This window comes from Hakea prostrata, chromosome 6 (assembly GCF_041222555.1).
Source record: "Hakea prostrata isolate BN-2017 chromosome 6, UWA_Hpros_2, whole genome shotgun sequence".
NCBI lineage: Eukaryota > Viridiplantae > Streptophyta > Magnoliopsida > Proteales > Proteaceae > Hakea > Hakea prostrata.
The window spans coordinates 419,801-437,581 of NC_142605.1; the positions used below are offsets into that span (position 1 = coordinate 419,801).

Genomic DNA, 17,781 nt, shown 5'->3' on the forward strand with positions numbered 1-17,781 from the left:
GTAGTCTTTGGCTTTATGATAATCATGTAACTATCGATGGGCAGGAAAATACTTGTAGCTTCAGGTGTAGGGGAAAAGATATTGTATTCCTTCCCTTGAATTTGCAAGGGAAAGGTACGAAAAGAGGTGTGCAGAGTCCAGTCCCAAAAAAGTCTAGTCATAGTCCTGCACCTCAAACTAAAGTTCAGTCTGAAGTCAAGCCCCTTTCAGTCCAGGAAGAATTGAAGCCTGAATACTCAATCCAAGAGGTTCTACACAGAGAGGGCAGCACCTTAAGTGACTCCACAGGCCATGCTGAATCACATAGGAGATCAGTCCCTCCCAGTCAAAAGCTCCCGTCAGAGGATGTGCTAGAAAAGATTGAAAAGATTACCCTCACAGTGTAGAAAAACACTTAGCCATGGAGTCTTATAAAAGAATGAGAGTTGCTGTCCCCAACTTTCACCCATCAGCTTCTCACCCAGAGATTCCATGGCCACCACCTAGGAGATGTCAGTGACAAGGTAGCCAACTTGGTCCAATATCAAGTTCCTAGAGAGGTTCAAAAAGAGGTACAGCTGCTGTCCATGACTACTACAGCCACACAGGAGAGTTCAACAGTGATACTAAGGCTAGGGCAGTCGACATCAAGGAGGAGACTCAAGTTCTTAATGAAAACAGCTTAATAGTTGACAAAGGTGCTCCCACGAACTACAGAAACAGGGCTAAATTAACCTGTCAGAGTTGAAGATAAAGAGGTACCCACCCCACTGAAGGTTCCTTGGGTCTTTAGCACCATAGAGATGGCAATGCTGCCCGGCTGCCCCCCTACATCAGGGCTATACCAGCCCCTATTCCTTGCGAGACAGGCCCAATATTTAAGACTTGCAGTAAAGGGAGGGAGGGGTTTAAGACCTGCAGCAAGCAGTGGGGTGTTCTTGCTGGATTCTTGAAAAGAATTCCAAGAATCTTGATTTTCTTTTCTTCTGGCTCTCTTTTCTATTCTGTTTTTCTTTTCTTTTTTCATCGCAGGAAAGAGAGAAGAACTTGGTGGGCCTTGATGTAAACACAGGGACCCTCCCTAGATTGGACTCAAAAAATAGAAACCAAAATTTTGAAAATAAAATTAGCAACTTATTAGGGCTGGAAAATGACCAAATTGCCCCTATTAGGGTTTTTTTTGTTGCCCTAGGTGCGCCACCTTGATGGGGCCTTGATGCGAACATGGGGACCCCCCCGGCTGAAAGCTTAAGTGGGGCCCCAGGATGGCTCTAAAAAGCTACCCATACCTGGCTGAACCCCTATTTGGGGGTATTTTGGGCATTTTGCCCCCTTTTAATTCTGGAATTATTTCCAGAATATTTCACAATTTTATTTTAGCTCAAATACCTAAGTTAAGTTGAGTTTGGATTGGTTAGGGAGTTTTATTTTGATTCCAAGTTGTTTGGTTGAGTTGTAGGCTATCTTAAATTAGCATGTGCTTATTTTAGTTAACTTTAAAGTCTAATTTATCATGTGTTTAGAATTCTATATCAAGTGTCCTTGTAATGTGGTGGGATCCTAATCTATATAGGCACCCCACCTAGGGTCCATGTCTTTTCATTATGTAGTTTCCAATCCATGAGGTTTGGTCAAGTGGTGGAATCCTTATCTACTAAGGAACCCCACCCAGTTAGAGTCTTTAGAAGGCTATAAATAGCATGTTAGTTCTTTGTAATTTTGAGTCTTGATTGAATAAAAATTCAATTTTGTGGAACACAGGGTCGTGGTTCTCTTTGCCATGACGGATTTCAAAGAAGTTTCAAATCACAGCTAGCCAGCCATTCCAGGTTTACAACAGCCTTCAAGCCTTCAACCAGAAGCCATCACTCATACCCAAGAGCCCCAAGTATGTGAAATTGTGAAGAACCTCCACCCCTCTCCTGCCTCTTCTCCCGCATGCAAGACCGTCACAGCCCTCCCCTGTTCCTGTGCACCCTTCCCACCCCCTTTGTGGGATAGGGTCATTGTGTATACAGCTTTAAACCAGCATCACCCCCAGTCTCCATGACGTCCCCTAGTTGGTTCCCTAACAACCACCCCCCCCACAAAAAAAAAAAGAAAAAAGAAGAAGAAGAAGAAGAACCACACGATTCTATTGAAGCTCTCCCCTCTCAAACCTCTCGGTCTCTCTTTCTTGCGGCAAGAAAGAAATGAAGAACAAAAAAGCTTGAAAGAAGAAAGAAAAGAAAAGGGAGCAAGAAGAAAAGAAAATCAAGTTTCTTAAAATAATCTTGGGTTTCTTTCAAGAATCCAGCAGGAACACCCCTTCCCCTTGCCACAAGTCTCAAATCCTGCCCTCCCTTTACTGCCGGATTCTCTACCCCTCCCTCCCTTATCCAAGATACTTTCCATCCTAATTGAACACTTAATTCCCTCCATTATTCCTTTCTTGATTTTCTTAACATCCTGAACCCTACTCGTACCTTATCGCAGGTTTCCTTTACTTTCTCTTCTTTCCCTTTTACCAAGAATTATCCCTAAACCCCCACACCCCAACCGCAGGTTTCTTTTACCTTGCCTAATTTCCCTAATATTATTTTGACCACCCTACTACCTAGCAAACTATCCCATCTTGGTTTTAACCAAACCTTAATTTTTTCCTTTTCTCCAAAGCCTTCCTACATATTTAAAATTATCCATTTTATCCCCGTAATAGTCTTGAGATCTTCTTTGGTTCTTTAGTCCTTTAGATTATTCCATCAATTTGCTGGAACTAAAGATTCTAAGCCAATCCCAAATTCTAGGGAGATCCTCTTGGAAACCCTACCCCTAGAATTGGATTTACATCAGGCCTTGTGGCCCAAACCAGGGTTTGGCCACGAGGGTGGTGCCTATTCACATCACCTAATTTATTTATTTATTTATTTGGGAGCTGATTCCTGGAATACAATTTCTTTTCTTTGTAGTTACCAAGTGGTCACGGTTTGACTCTTGAAACGGCTTCTTTGTGGAAGCAGAAGAAAAAACTGTATGTGTCACATCCACCCAGCCGGTACCCCATTTGGAATACCCGGGATGTGATCCACAGTCCAAGGATCAATGATCTGAGGTCCATGCCTCCCACATACACGGTAACACAATCATGAACAGTAATAATCAATGGTAAAAACAACTAATATCAAGTATCATGAATAAGACAAGATTAACTAAACCAGAGTGCGGAATATAGATAATAATTAACGTATGATCAAAATCATAAAGGGTGAGAAGGTATGGTAGTCACCCTCTCAGAGCAGCGAAAAAGTATTAAATCAAGTTAGTTACATATCCAAGTATCACCGGTATAATTCAAGACAAGTTAATTACAAAATCTAAGGTTCCACAAATACACCAGGGGAATGGGGCACTATGCTAGGGTTTCTTCTATACTAATGGTAGTCTCCTCAACAGTACGGATGAAGTAAACCCAGCGCTGCCGCTCCCGCACAACTGTGGGGCTAACCCTGGTGCGAATAATAATCCTCCTCGGCTCCAATATACGAATCCTCACCGACGCCACTACCCGGAGGGTAGTATGTGGAATCATAGTCCGCCTCATAGGAGGTGCCATCGTAATCTTCAGTACCTGGAATGTAATCTAAAACATTTGCACAAAAGGAATGAGTTTGAAGAACTCAAGAAGGAAGTTATTCCATAATTAGAAATCATACACATTCGTAACATATAATAATGCAATGTGATATGGAACATATGATGCGAGATATGAGCCTAACTCTATGAATGCTGGTCTCTAAGGTAGACATGCTTTAAGTCATAGCACCGTACTTCTCCGGGTCGTCAGTCACTCTCCCATTTCCATATCTTGGGAATGCCCGGGAAGATCGGTAAAGTCATCAAAAACCATGGTAAGGGGAATCGGTCACCGCTCTCTCACATCACCATTTGGTCAAGTACTGGCGCATGTCACAGTAAAGCTTAGCCCAATGCAAGTCATCTACTCAGTCGGTCAAGTCAAATTCAGATACGTCCATTCCTCGCCCCCGGCGATCCTTTCCGGTATCCTTCACACTAGAGTCAGCGAAATCCCGGATTTCGGACTCATCAACCCTATTGGTCATCCACATATAGTAAACGGGAAGCTCTCACGTCCTCTCACGGATTGGTTACCGGTCTTGAGCGCCCGTGAGCCCAAGTCTATCCATATGCAACTCTACCAATAAATGACCCCTTTCAGGTATCCGTAGCATGGTTTATGTCCCCTACCGGATTGGCTACCGGCCTAGAGCGCCCATTCAACCATACATTACCACGGGTTGTTCGGTCTCAATGCCCTTCCGATTCGGGTCTGACACGACAAGGATGAACCTAGCCACACAACTAGACACTCCTATGTATGTCATCCAATAACTCGGGAGAGTGTCGATAGGCATCATCGGAGAACATCCCATACTATTCCCTCCGATGCCCAAGGACAGAAGTGTCAGTAGGACACCCTCCAATCCCAAGTCATACGTAAGCAATCACACATCAGATCTCATCATTTCTCATGCATCCAATGCATATTCATAATAGTACTCAAATCATGATGTTGAAACGAATCATTATAAACATAAGCAAATCAAAATGATAGAGTAACACAACAAATGTATAAAGATTTAAATGTTACTGTTCTAACACATATGTATCAATATCATAATGATTGAAAGAAATTTAGGGATTTCATTCTTTGAACAAAGCATAGTTCAATATTTAATGACTTATATGTTTATGGATATAACCATCCTTACCTTGGATGAGTTGATGATGAATTGAGAATACCAAGAATAGTCCAATAGAAGTGTTAAGGCCCTAAACAAACATCAATAATAAGTTAGAAAAGGAGTCGGGAAGATCGGATGTCATTTGAGTCAAAACTGACCAAGGTTGCTGTCAGCAACAACTTTGGTCGATGGTTTTGGTCGATGGTATCGACCAAAATGATCGACCAAAATAATCCTCGAAGCGAATAGTGGATTTTGGGGATTTTGGTCCGAAATGAGTCTTCCGGTGTTCGGATCAATCTGAAACTTGGAGGCATACTTAACAACAGTAGTAGGACACTATAAATCAAGGAATTAACTCAATCCAATGGTCTAATTAAAAAGCCCCAATTTGAGCTATTAAGTTCAAGTGATAAACATCATGGCATGAGTTGGAATTGATTGCATTGATGAGGGATAGCATGCAATAGCTAGGGGAACTAATAGAAATTCGATTGGAATCATATGGCATTGTTAAACATGGACATAATATACTCTATAGCTCAGTTTGATATCAAATGGTATGATGTTAATAGGTAAATCATGGAATACATATGCTAGGCATGAGATATAAGCATTAGCATCAATGAATGGCTAAGGAAATCATGGATTGAGCATGAGTAGGCACTTGGAGTGGTTGTTGCAAGGTTGCAGCACCATTCCAAATGTCCCATCAGCAAGATGACAATAGGAAAGAATAGGAAATGGTAGGATAGAGAGTGGAATGAAGAGTCATACCTTAGTGTAGAAGATGAAGGCAAGAATCAATGATAAACTAAGTGTCTTTGATGAGATACCCTTCACACTAACCAAGGAGCTGCTTTGGGAAGCTCTCCCCACGTTCCCAGGTGAGAAAAATGATTGCAAAAGGCTCAAGGCTCGAGGTCATATTAAATAGAAAAGGAATATTCCATGGAATCATTAACTTGGCAGACTGGGACATTTTGGTCGATGGTCCTTGGTCGATGGTATCGACCAAAATGTTTTCAGCAGAAAACTCAGGTTTAGAACAGCAACTTCAAGTAGGGATTTGAAAGGCTATACAAGGTCAAATTGAGTGAGGTTTTCTTCCACAATTCAATCAAGAAGTCTAGCTTCGGGGAATACCTTCGGATTGTGCACAGGAGGTCATTTGGTACATCAACCATATTAATCTTCTCCAATGCGCAGACTTTCCTTAAACACTGACAATGCATTTAAGCAAGGGGTATCATTGTCAATGTCCATGGGCTCGGTCTCCGAATCATGATCATCAATCAGAATGGTCCATAAATCTCTTCTTCCACCGCTTCGGGTCCTCGGACCTGAATACAATAGTGGATCCGGGTCAGGGTCAAGGTTAGAATAAGGCTGGATATTACATTATGCACAATGATCTTTCCCCATAACTTGCAGTGGCAAGACTCAGGAGCCTCGTGCATTGTGTTATAAGCATTTGGCTGGGAGGCTATGGTATAAAAACTACTTTGTCATGGTGTTACCCACTTTAGTTCTCCTATTAGACCAATGGTGCTTCGATTAAAAGAAAGGCTTCAATGTTTCTGTAGAGGGGAGCAACTTGTAGAGTTGTTAGTAAAGCCTTTGGGAGTTGATATGTGCACAAAGACCCCCTGGGTGAAACCCTAAGTGGGGTCCCCTTGATCGTTTAAGGAAGCCCCCATTACCTGGCCAAACCCCCTAATAGGGGTAATTAGGGCATTTCCTGGTCTCTTTACTTGCTGGAATTAATTCCAGCTTCAGTTCTAGAGTTCTATTTGAGTTTTATTTCTTAAATTGAGTTTGTGCTGGAGTCAGTTATTGAGTCATTGGTTATCTCAAATTTTAGCAAATGTGCCTTTGGGGTTTTGATTAAAAAAGGATTCAGGCATGTGCTTATTTGAATTAAATTTAAGTCTTACTTTCAGCATGTGTCTTTAGATCTTTAGATTCAAAGTCAAGAGTCCCACTTAGTTTTAAGGTCTTTTAGTAAGCTCTAGGTTAGCCTATTGTTTCTTTGTAATTTGGCAAGTTTGGTTGAATAAAATTAAGGCATTGTGGAACACAGGGTCATGGTTTTCTTTGGGAGGGCTGCGGTGGATTTTGAAGAGCCTTTTAACTACAATCAGCAGCTAATTTCCATTCCCAACAGCCATTAGTCCTCTACAGAAGCTCCTAGCAAGTAAGTAAATCCCCAGCCCCATTCCCTCCCCCCCTCCCCCCCCAAATGCAAGCCTTCCTAGTTCCTTCCCTTGCCCCTTCATCTCCAGCCCCTCCCCTTCCTCTTCTCTTTTCTGGGCAACCCCAGCAGGGCTTTCCCCTTGTTGCTGCATCTCAACAGCACCTTCCCTCACCCCTACGACTCCCTTATCCCTCTCCACTAACCTCTGCAACACCTCTCAGCCCCTTCCTCCACCTTTCCCCTACCCTATGGCTTCCCATTCCCTCAGCCCCCCCAGCCTCTTCTTTCCTGCATAAACTCCTAATCTCCTCCCCTTTGCCTCCCCTTCGCCTCCCCTTCCTCTCGTACTTGGATCACAAACCACTCCTAACCCAATCCCTACTCTCAATTTCATCTAAACCCTAAAACCCCAACTCTTTTGAATTTCTGCACTTAATCTTCTTCCGTTGAATTTCTGCAACTTAGTTTTCAAACTGCTGAAACCTAAACCTACCGTAATTCAGACCCTCCCCTATGTTCTAGAATCATTAAAATCAGATCTGAACAGTCATGGCAGCAAGCACAGCCCCCTCCCACCCTAGCTGAATCCCCCCGAAACCATAGTTTTCAGATTTTTGTTAAAATTTCAGATCTAAGTTAAGCATTACAGCAGGGTTTTTAGAGTTGTAGAACACCATATAAACTCTCGAATAACCTTTCTCTTTGTTGGAATTCCTGGCAGCCCTTACTTTTAGGGAATTCCACTACTACCCCTAACCCTAAAACTGGGTTACATCAATTGGTATCAGAGCTGAGGTTACCAACAAGTTCTAGAAGTCTAGTCATTATGGATGAACTAGGCATCACCATACAGTTGGAGCAAATTCTGAAGGCCCAACAAGATACGCTTACACAATTAACTGAGATGAACACTAGAGTTACAAATCATGAGCAAGTCGGAACTGGAAATCCCATGCAAAGACCACAAGCTCCACCCCCACCACCACCTAGACTTAACTCTCAAGTCTTTGTGCACTAGGGAGAAGAAACAAGTGGCACAAGAAGATACAAGGATGATGATCCAGAGCCTTATCAGCCTAGAAACTCTAGAGAAAGAAACGGTTACACCAGAGAGTCCAGGTATGAAGATCCAATGTTGGAGCGAAATGAGCAAGATGATGGACAGGAAAGGAGTGCACCAGCAGCACAACCCCATTGGAAGATTACTAGAGGGCCTACTTCAATGCAGGCCAAGAATAGAGAAGAGGCGCAGACCACCACAAGGTCAAGTTAGAGTTGAATGAGTTCAACGGATCTCTTGATCCATAGGTTTTCTATGATTGTGGGGCAGCCTAGATGACTGCTTTGACTGGTAAGATCTCACTGAGTAGAAAGATGCGGCTAGTCAGAACCAAACTTGTTGGAGCCACCAGAGATTGGTGGAGCACCATTGAGAGAGAAGTCTACTATGGAGGCAAAGGAACCCACCACTAGGAACCAGATCAGCAGAGAATTGACAGAGAGATACCTTCTAGAGCACTACAAGAACAGTTCGAGACACTCAAGCTATGCTGTCTGTTGCTGATTACATCCTGCAATTTGATTCCTTAGCTTCTAGAACAGACACCAGAGAAAGCAAGCTCCAGACCTTGACCTGGTTCAAACTTGGTCTGAAATCTCAGATCCAGTTAGCCTTGGTAGTCACATACATAGTAGATCCGAGACACCAATTCAATAAGGCTTTCCATGCAGAGTCCCTCTTGGCATTAAAATAGTAGAGCAGTCAAGATTACAGGAGCAACCTACCCACCTACAAACCCTACAATCCCACTGCAGCTGTAACACCCGTTAGGGCAGAGAATCATGGGCCAGTCTTCAACAGCAATCCTGGTGTTGTTTTTTACTTTCCCCCTTCTTTATACGAATTCACAATTATTTAAAAAAAAGAAAGTAACACTTATTGTCAGTGGGTTTCCAAGATCAACTATATTGAACGGAGCACTAGATTTATTACCATGATAAGGGAAGGTGAAAGACATAGTTTGACAACTAAATAGGCTTCACATCAAACATGGGTGGAATGACTGGAAGTAGACAAGTGTGGCTATTGTGTTTCCGTTATCCCAAAAGAAGGATGACCTCAACATTGATGCCACAACATTAAGGAGTCAACAGAACTGTTATCACTACACCCACACACTTATGATTGAGTTGTAGGTAGCATGGATATTGCTGGTTCATAAAGGTAGAGTCCATCATCTTCTTCTTAATTGCCAATACTCCTCTGTCACCGAGTCCTGAAACAGAATGAGATGGGAAAACAGATGACAACAACAATTCTAGCATTTGGTTAGGTGGCTCATACTTAAGAGGATAGTCTGAAACTGAGGAACGTGAGATTAGAATTAAGGTTAATGAATGAAATAGGTTAAATTATTTTTCTGACTTGTTGGTATCCACATATCATTCGAATTATGTCTTTTTGATCTTTTTCCCCGTATGTGTCCATAAATACTTTATTTCTTCAACCCATTAATGTTGATCACTCAGGATCTTTTTCCCCAGCCGTATCCATAAATACTTTATTTCTTCAACTCATTAATGTTAATCACTCGAGTCCCAACAGTGACTTCCTCAAATTCACAAGTCACAGCTATCTTATTTTTCTGTCTAAGGATTGGCTCTAGAAGCCTAGACTTTGAAGGGAAATGAGTCAAGTATGGTTCTTGCCCGTGTACATTTCCTTACAGTCTTCAATAAAATTTTTAAATTTCCAGTCAGAATGACACAGAAATTTTAAGCATGTAATTTCAAAATTTTGTCAACGTTTGTGGAGATAAAATTATGAAACCAACCAATCACAAAATGCTGAAATATAATGAAATATTACTTCTAATTTAATTATTTGAACCTTTTTTACATGGTTTTTGATATTCTTTTGTCTCCAGGAACCTTGCCTTCTTTCACAGATTCGGATTTATAACAAGTCTGTTCTTGAATGGGAAATTGCAGTTGGCTTACGTCACAAGGTTAGGCAATGGAACTTAACTTTGATTGATGGAAATGTGTGTATCCTTTATAGTATTTTGTTCTCGTGAGTGCCTCTTAGCAAAAAATGTTGGGGGTAAGGCTGTGCAGGAAAATTGCCCCCCGTGACTCTGCTTGCATGGGAGCCTTTGTCACTGGGTTTGCCCTTTTTTGTCTCATCAGTGCCAAGTAACAAGCATATGGGGTTTGTATACAACTTGAAGATGATTGGTTGGATGAGGTTGTCGAAGAAAATACAAGAATTTAGAAACAGCATGCAAATACAAGAAAGTTAAAAACTGCACTCTGAGGGAACCCCTTGGAATACACCTTAGAAACCAAGCAATATCATGATTGGGTCTGAAATAGATTTCATATGATTGATATGTAAAGTGCCGGAGTTGTGAAATACCCAACTCTCTTAGCGGACCACCAACAGCAATATTAATGCCTGAAATCCTATTGGAATAGGTCTGTTAACACCTGAAGTTGCCAATGATTGAGACTTTTCCTGTCATGTAGTCCAAAAAATTTGCTACTGGGTGGTGACAATCTTAAGAATGATGGACAAATACTTTAACAGGTGCAGGCAGATGTCTATGTTAGGGAATAATGTGATTTTCAGAGTGCTATTACTGAATAGAGACCTCTTAGAGCTTCAAGTTATGACCATAGTTATAGCTTAAGGTCAAGGCAACGGAAAAGCCTCTCAGCAAAAATTGCTGGGGTAATGCTCCATAGGAAAGATGCCCGTTATGACTTTGCTTGTGCAGAACCCTTTGGCACTGGGTTTGCCCTTTTTATTGCATGGTTATGGACCTATGGTTATATACCATTTGTGCACGGTGAGTCATTGACTGTGGAGCTACGTACTGACGAGACAGCTTCAGAGCATTTTCCATCTATTAACCTCATACATGCTGAGTCCAAATTTAATTTGATGCATACTCTGATTTCTTGAAGTTTTATCTTGGTTTCTGATGTTTCCATTTCTTACTAAAATTTGTCTTCAAATTTCCTTAAAATTGCTGCCACTTATTTATGCTTTCAAGGGTTTTGAAGTGTAAATCAGTAATAAAACTGAAACTCAGAACCAAACTCAAAAAATGTGTGAATCGTACTTTGTTTCTTTTCCTGATAACTTCGTTGAATGTGTTGGGATATTCATATTTTCTATTCAAAATGCTTATTTCTGAATTTTAAATCATGTACTCTAACACCCGGTAGCTGCCACTTATTGGCCTCAGTTGTATTTGGTCATAGTAACTCATGTATGAATACAGTTCCTTATAAATGGGCATTCCTTTCGCATGTTAAATTTATTTTTCCTGTTGTCGTTTTCTCTTCCAGCCTGAGGCATTCATAAAGGTTCGTCCACGTTGTGAAGCCCCTCGGCGGGACATGATGTATCCTATGAACTATACACCATGCAGCTATGTTCGAATATCATGCTTGCGGGGGAATCCAATAGCTATATTTTTTATTCAGGTTATACTTGGAAATAATATTATCATTTCATTTCCAGCATTTTCTTTTTATTGCTTCATACATTCTATACTACCTCCCCTTTATTATGCTGCTAGTTTACAATTTTTGTATTGGCTTGCAACTGCTTAGATGGACATATATGTTATCAGCATAAGCTGGAGAATAGAAATTCAAAACACAAATACTTATATAAATTTGGAGGAAATGAAGCTAAAAGGATTGTGGGAAAGCCAAGGGCTAAAAGAAACATGAAGTTGCTTTACTCAAATGAGGGGAAGGGAGAGATTTTTCAACCATGTCAGATGCATTAGAAGTGAAGATTTAGTGTACTAATAAAGGATGTGATGTGAACCAGGATCTATGGTTTTGTTGATTGAGGTAATGCCCTAGATCTAGGCCCACTCTAGGATCCTCTTCCTGATAATCAGCAGTCTTCTAGGGTCAGTGGCACCCTACAATTGAAGGTATTTGACTGATTTATGGGTGCTAGGGTTGGGCAAGGGTTAGGGTGAGGTTTGGCCAGGCTTATGATTGCGAGGGTTGGGCTTGCATTTAGTTACAGTTAATGTCGAGTGTTAATCTGGTGTTAGGAAAGTCAGACCTAAAAGGATTCGAGTTTTGGATGAAGGATTAGGGGGACCTAGGGTTTTCAGAATTCTAGTGTTAGGGTTCCCTAATAAGAAAAACAGTTTCAGATTTTCTAGGTTTTAAGGTTTGGATGGGGATGGGGTTGGGATCAAGTTTGAGTGATGCATGGTTGTCAAAGACTCAAAGCGTCCGCCTAGGCCGCCCCTAGGCCCATTTTTTTGTCAAGGCGACCTGGTGTCGCCTTGGTTTTCATTGCCCTCTATTGCCCTTCCTTGCCTTGTCGCCTTGACAACCATGGAATGAGGAGGTGGGGAAGATAATCCTACAAGGGTGGGGGGGGAATTGGGGATGGGGTTTAGAGGGTTTAGGTTATCTAGGGTTAAGGGGTTGAGAATAACCCTGGTTTCATGTTTTCTGGGTTTCCTAAGCTGCCACAGGTTAGAAGGTTGAAGAAGAAAAAGAGAAAGTAAAAAGAGGGGCTTGGAGATTGTATTATGGTAGGGGAAGAATAGGGAGTTAAGACTTAAGGTTCGGGGAGGGGACCTATGCTTAGTGCCGGGTTTGGGGAGGGTTGGGGGGCGACCAACAATGGAGGGGAATGGGCTGGAGTTGCACAATGAGGTTGGAGGGGGATGGGAGAAGGTTGTGGGTGAGAGAGGAGAATAGGGAATGGGGCTGGGATGTGGAGGATGAAATAGGGTGCCGTGCTTGTGAAATTTCTGCAGAATTTACTTCACTGGAAGCTGCTGCAAGTCTCCTCTAGGAAGCCATGATTTCTTTAGCTGCCTTCAACTCTCAATCAATTTTATTAGTCATCAAACTTGCTGATTACAATATTAGGAGGCTTATTTATAGCATTTTAAAGAAAACCATACCAGTACTCTTAACTTGCAATTGACTCAAACTAAAACTCCTAATTGACTAAAGACTTTAACTCACACAAGGAACCTTCATGTCTCACTATAGAAGAATCCAAATTGAATTCTAAAAGTAGATATGGATCCTTGCAAGAAGTAGGACAAAACTGGAGAGACTCCTTCACAAATTAGGAATCCTATCCTTGTCAGGACTCTTTAATAACTTCACAATTATGGACTCAAACTTAAAAATAAAAATAGATCTAGTGTCCCACAAACATACTAGACCCAATTAATACTTTTGAAGTATATGTAAATTTGGTAGTTTTACTGTTCACGTTACTGTTCACGTGAATAGTAAAAACTGCATAGTTTCTATTTTTAATGTGGGAGTCTTGCTACATAAGTTTTGGGAGTTTTTAGAAAGTATAGTTTCTATTTTGGTGGTAGTTTCTATTTTCAGAACTTTCTATTTTAGGAGTTAGGAAGTTACTAAAGCAAGAATCACAAGCCTCTTCTACTAGTTCTTCATCTCTCTTCTCTTCTTCTTCTTCTCTCTTTTCTTTGTTCAAGTTCAGCTGCTGTTTTGATTATTTAATGCTTGTTTTCTAACATGGCATCAGAGCAAGTTTAATCAACTTAGGGACCGTTTTCTCTCTCTTGGCTGCCCAGTTTTTTTCTTCTTCCTTTTTTTTTCCTTTTTCTTATCTAGGGCAGCCCCAAGGCCCCCAACCTTCGTTGCAGTAATTGTGCATGGCTGTCCTTCTTCTTTAACTTTTGAATCACCAAGTATCTATGTATTAATACTACAAAAAGGCCCTAAGCTTTCTGGGGATATGTCTACCTATTTGATTCAACTAAGGCTGCTACTACCCTTTTTTGTTGTGCAAATCTGAAGTTCAATCTGCACTATACTGATGTCTTAGGATTCCTCTTGATTCTTGCAAAGATATGCCCATAATTCGGATTGCAAGACCTAAGTATTATCTTCCATTGTTTGTGCTATAAGTTTAGTTGCAAGTCGTATACTAGTACCCCTGTTTCATTGAATTTCTCTCTTCTGAAAAATTCAGCTGCTACCTTCTTGCTTTACTACTTCTTCCGTTGTTTATTTCAGAATCAAGTTTAGCCTTCTTTTTATTTAATACTTCTACAAAGACCTAGAGAACTATTTTTCCTTCATATCGAGATCTGTTAGAGTTTCAAATCTAGTAGAAGTTTGCTGCTATGGTCCGAGATCTGATATTATCTGCTACTGTAGCAACTGTTATTGCACTTCTTCTGAGTGGATTGCTGCAACGGCTACTGCAATTTTGAGATTCCAAGCTGGTTCAATAAATTTTTTTTTTCTGATCTAATTTGCTCCAGCCTAAGGGTTAGCGGTGGTCCAGAATTTTTTTCCCCCTTGGTGCCCAAGACTTTGTCCTGTGAGACGATTTTCTGCTGCTTGATCAACTTTATTGGTGAATAATACACTGCTTTGTGGTTGCTACTTTTCCTTCTTGGGTTTCTTTTGTGTTCATACTTTAAGATGCTTGTCACTGGTCATCATTAATTGTCCACGTGTAATGCTACACATGAGGGGGAGAATGGTACCTTATTCTATATCTACTCATGATATGCTAATGGATATTATTAGTGAAGATCTTTGCCCTCAACTTATGGCATTCTACAACAATATCATTACCTATCTTTACCTATATTGCCCTTTTACAGTTTTACCTACCTACTTGATCTGTAGTTACCCATACTACCTTACCTACTTGGTCCGCAGTAACCCATACTGTCTTTTACCTTACCTACTTGGTCCACAGTAACCCATACTGTTTTCTACCTTACCTACTTGGTCCAGAGTAACCCATACTGTCTTTTACCTTACCTACTTGGTCCGTAGTAACCCATACTGTCTTTTACCTTACCTACTTGGTCCGCAGTAACCCATACTGTTTTTTACCTTACCTTCTTGGTTCGCAGTAACCCATACTGTCCTTTACCTTACCTACTTGGTCACAGTAACTCATACTGTCCTTTACCTACCTACTTGGTCCGTAGTATCCCATACTACGTTACCAACTTGATCCACATTAATCAATATTGTCTTTTACCTACCCATACTTTACCTGTTACTTGCCTTCTTGTGAAGCATTTATATGGACATTGGAGTTCCTACCCATACTTTACCTGTTACTTGCCTTCTTGTGAAGCATTTATATGGACATTGGAGTTGCAATTTTGAAGATTTAGTGTGGATTTTTCTCCCTACTACCGGCATTACGTGGATAATGCCTTTTGCCTACCTACTACTTGCGTTCTTGTGAAGCATTTATATGGACTTTGGAGTTACAATTTTGAAGATTTAGTGTTGGATATTTCTCCCTACTACCGGCATTATATGGATAGTGTCTTTGATCCTGCTATACTTATGGACTTTGTTCGTCTTCAACATTGTCGATTGTTCTCAATATTGGATGGTTCTATTGCAATGAAGAATTAAAGTTTTTTTTAAGTCGGTGTTGATTATCTCCTGGGTGAGGTTTTCTCAGTGTTTATCGACATCTGCCATTGCTACACGATTCAAGATTGGTGCTACTTTTCAAGTTTATTCTTATTGTGCAAGCTGAAGTTTTCTTTGTGTAAACTCCAGCTTGAGGGGGAGTGTTGAAGTATATGTAAATTTGATAGTTTTACTGTTCATGTTATTGTTCACGTGAACAGTATTATGCTATTGTTTTTATTATATTTTCTATTTTTAACGTGGGAGTCTTGCTACATAAGTTTTGAGAGTTTTTAGAAAGTATAGTTTCTATTTCGGTGGTAGTTTCTATTTTCAAAACTTTCTATTTTAGGAGTTAGGAAGTTACTGAAGCAAGAATCACAAGCCTCTTCTACTAGTTCTTCATCTCTCTTCTCTTCTTCTTCTTCTCTCTTTTCTTTGTTCAAGTTCAGCTGCTGTTTTGATTATTTAATGCTTGTTTTCTAACAAATACTAATTTGGACTCGACAAAAATATGCAAAATTACCAAAATATCCCTTCTCATACTAGGGGCCGTAAGGTCTGGTGAAACAACCCTAGCCCAATTTCAGCCCTAAATTTGGTTTACATCAGGATGCGGGCATTAAAGAGAGGGTGGAAAACTATTTCACCATGTACTGAATAATGACATTTTATGTACTGGTGTCTTGGGAGGTGGCAATAATAATCAAGATATACATGCAACAGATACATATGAAAGATTTGGGTGCCAAGAGTAAAAGAAGCTTTAGGAACTGGAAAAGCTTAGGAATATGTGGTTTATTATTGGGATCCTTTTTTTGTTTATTTTTTAAGTGAGTTATTATTAAATAGAATATTACAAAATCAGGTCTTCTCCTAGAACCCCAAAGTATAGGAGAGAAGCAGTTTAAGAAGATTGTAAGCATTAGAATGTGTGATGTGAATGAAGATCTGGAGTTAAGTAATTGGAGTAACACCTTATATTTAGGCTCACTCCAGGATCGTATTCCCTGAGAATGAGCAGTCTTCTAGGGTTGTAATCACCTTTGGTGGAGGGTTTTGTGACAAATACATAGGTGCTAGGGTTAGGTTAGGTTTCACTGTTTCGGCCAGGCTTAGGGGTCTAAGGTTTGTTTCAAGCCTTACAGCTTGCTATATTTGTAATTTCAGACCTGAATATTCAAGTTTAGGTTTAGGTTTTGGGTTCTTAGGGTTTTAAGGGAATTAGGGTTTCTAGGTTTGTGCTTGGCTAGGGTTAAGATTGACTCTCATAGAGTTGAATGGATCTAATTCTAGGACTTAAGGTTTGGATGAATGGTTGAAGAGAAATAGAAATTTGAAATTCTATGGTTAGGGTTTCTAATGAAGAAGATGGAATTTGCAGAGGGGCTTGGGTTGAGTGTGAGTATGGGGATGCGGAAGATAATGCTAAATGGATGAAGGAATTGGGGATAGGGTTTAGAAGATAGGGAAAATTTTCTTGATGGTCAGATTTAAAAAAAGATTTACTCAATAAGATATTTTTAATTTTTGTTTTACTTAAATGGATTCTATTTTTGAAAATAATTACCAAATCCCAAAATTTGTGATAATTTTTCCCACCTAACTAATATTATTCTACAATGGACTATCCAAATTACCCTCAAGTCTTTTGTATAAAAACTTGTGAGAAGTGCATACCAATTCCTTCAGTCTCTTGGCAATTCCTCCTATCATTTGTCAGTTTCATCTTGCAATGACAGACTTGAGGGTAATTTGGGCAGTTCATGTGAATATTAATTGGGCGGGATAAATTATCGCAAAATTTGGGATTTGATAATTATTTTCAAAAATAGGATCCATTTGAGTAAAACATTTTTAAAAACATCTTATTGAGTAAATCTTTTTTAAAATCTGACCATCTGGGAAATTTTCCTAGGGCTGCGTTTGTTTGCTAGAATAAAGGTGGGGTGGGAAAATTCTTGAAAAAAGCAAACTTTTCCTACTTTCCTTTAAATCCTAAAAGTGTAGATTGTTTGGTTGCTTGGAGTGGGAAAGTTAGAGACAAGTTTCCTTAATTAAGGAAACTTGTCTCGTGAGGTGGCAACCCAACTTTCCCACCCCAAGCCTTTTCAAAACCCCACAAAATGTGAGACTTTGTGGAAAAGTAAAATGTGGGACCCACAATTAACACTTTTCCACACTTTCCTTTACTTTCCTTTTCCCTCACCCCACTACACATGGGGTCCACATGTTTTTTTTTGCCACCCCTTTTTTGCCACCCCACCTTTGCAAACAAATGCAGCCTAGAAGATATAGGTGATATCAGGTTTAAGGGGTTGGGAATAATTCTGGTTTTAATTTTCAGCAAAATCCTAGGCTGCTGCAGGTTAGGAGGTTGAAGAAGAAGAAGAGAAAGTAAGAAGAGAAGGGCTTGAAGACTATCCTAAG

General features: G+C 40.3%; 1 protein-coding gene across 5 annotated transcripts in view; it reads left to right on the forward strand.

Annotated features, from left to right (window-relative positions):
* LOC149012070 (uncharacterized) overlaps window positions 1–17,781 on the forward strand; it is a 124,659-nt gene that overhangs the window by 8,632 nt on the left and 98,246 nt on the right. For all 5 annotated transcript variants that reach the window (XM_089157797.1, XM_089157798.1, XM_089157800.1 and 2 more), the window contains 2 exons: window positions 9,846–9,926; window positions 11,275–11,412. In XM_089157797.1, the coding sequence (XP_089013923.1) occupies window positions 9,846–9,926; window positions 11,275–11,412 (219 nt within the window). The remainder of the gene's footprint in view (window positions 1–9,845; window positions 9,927–11,274; window positions 11,413–17,781) is intronic.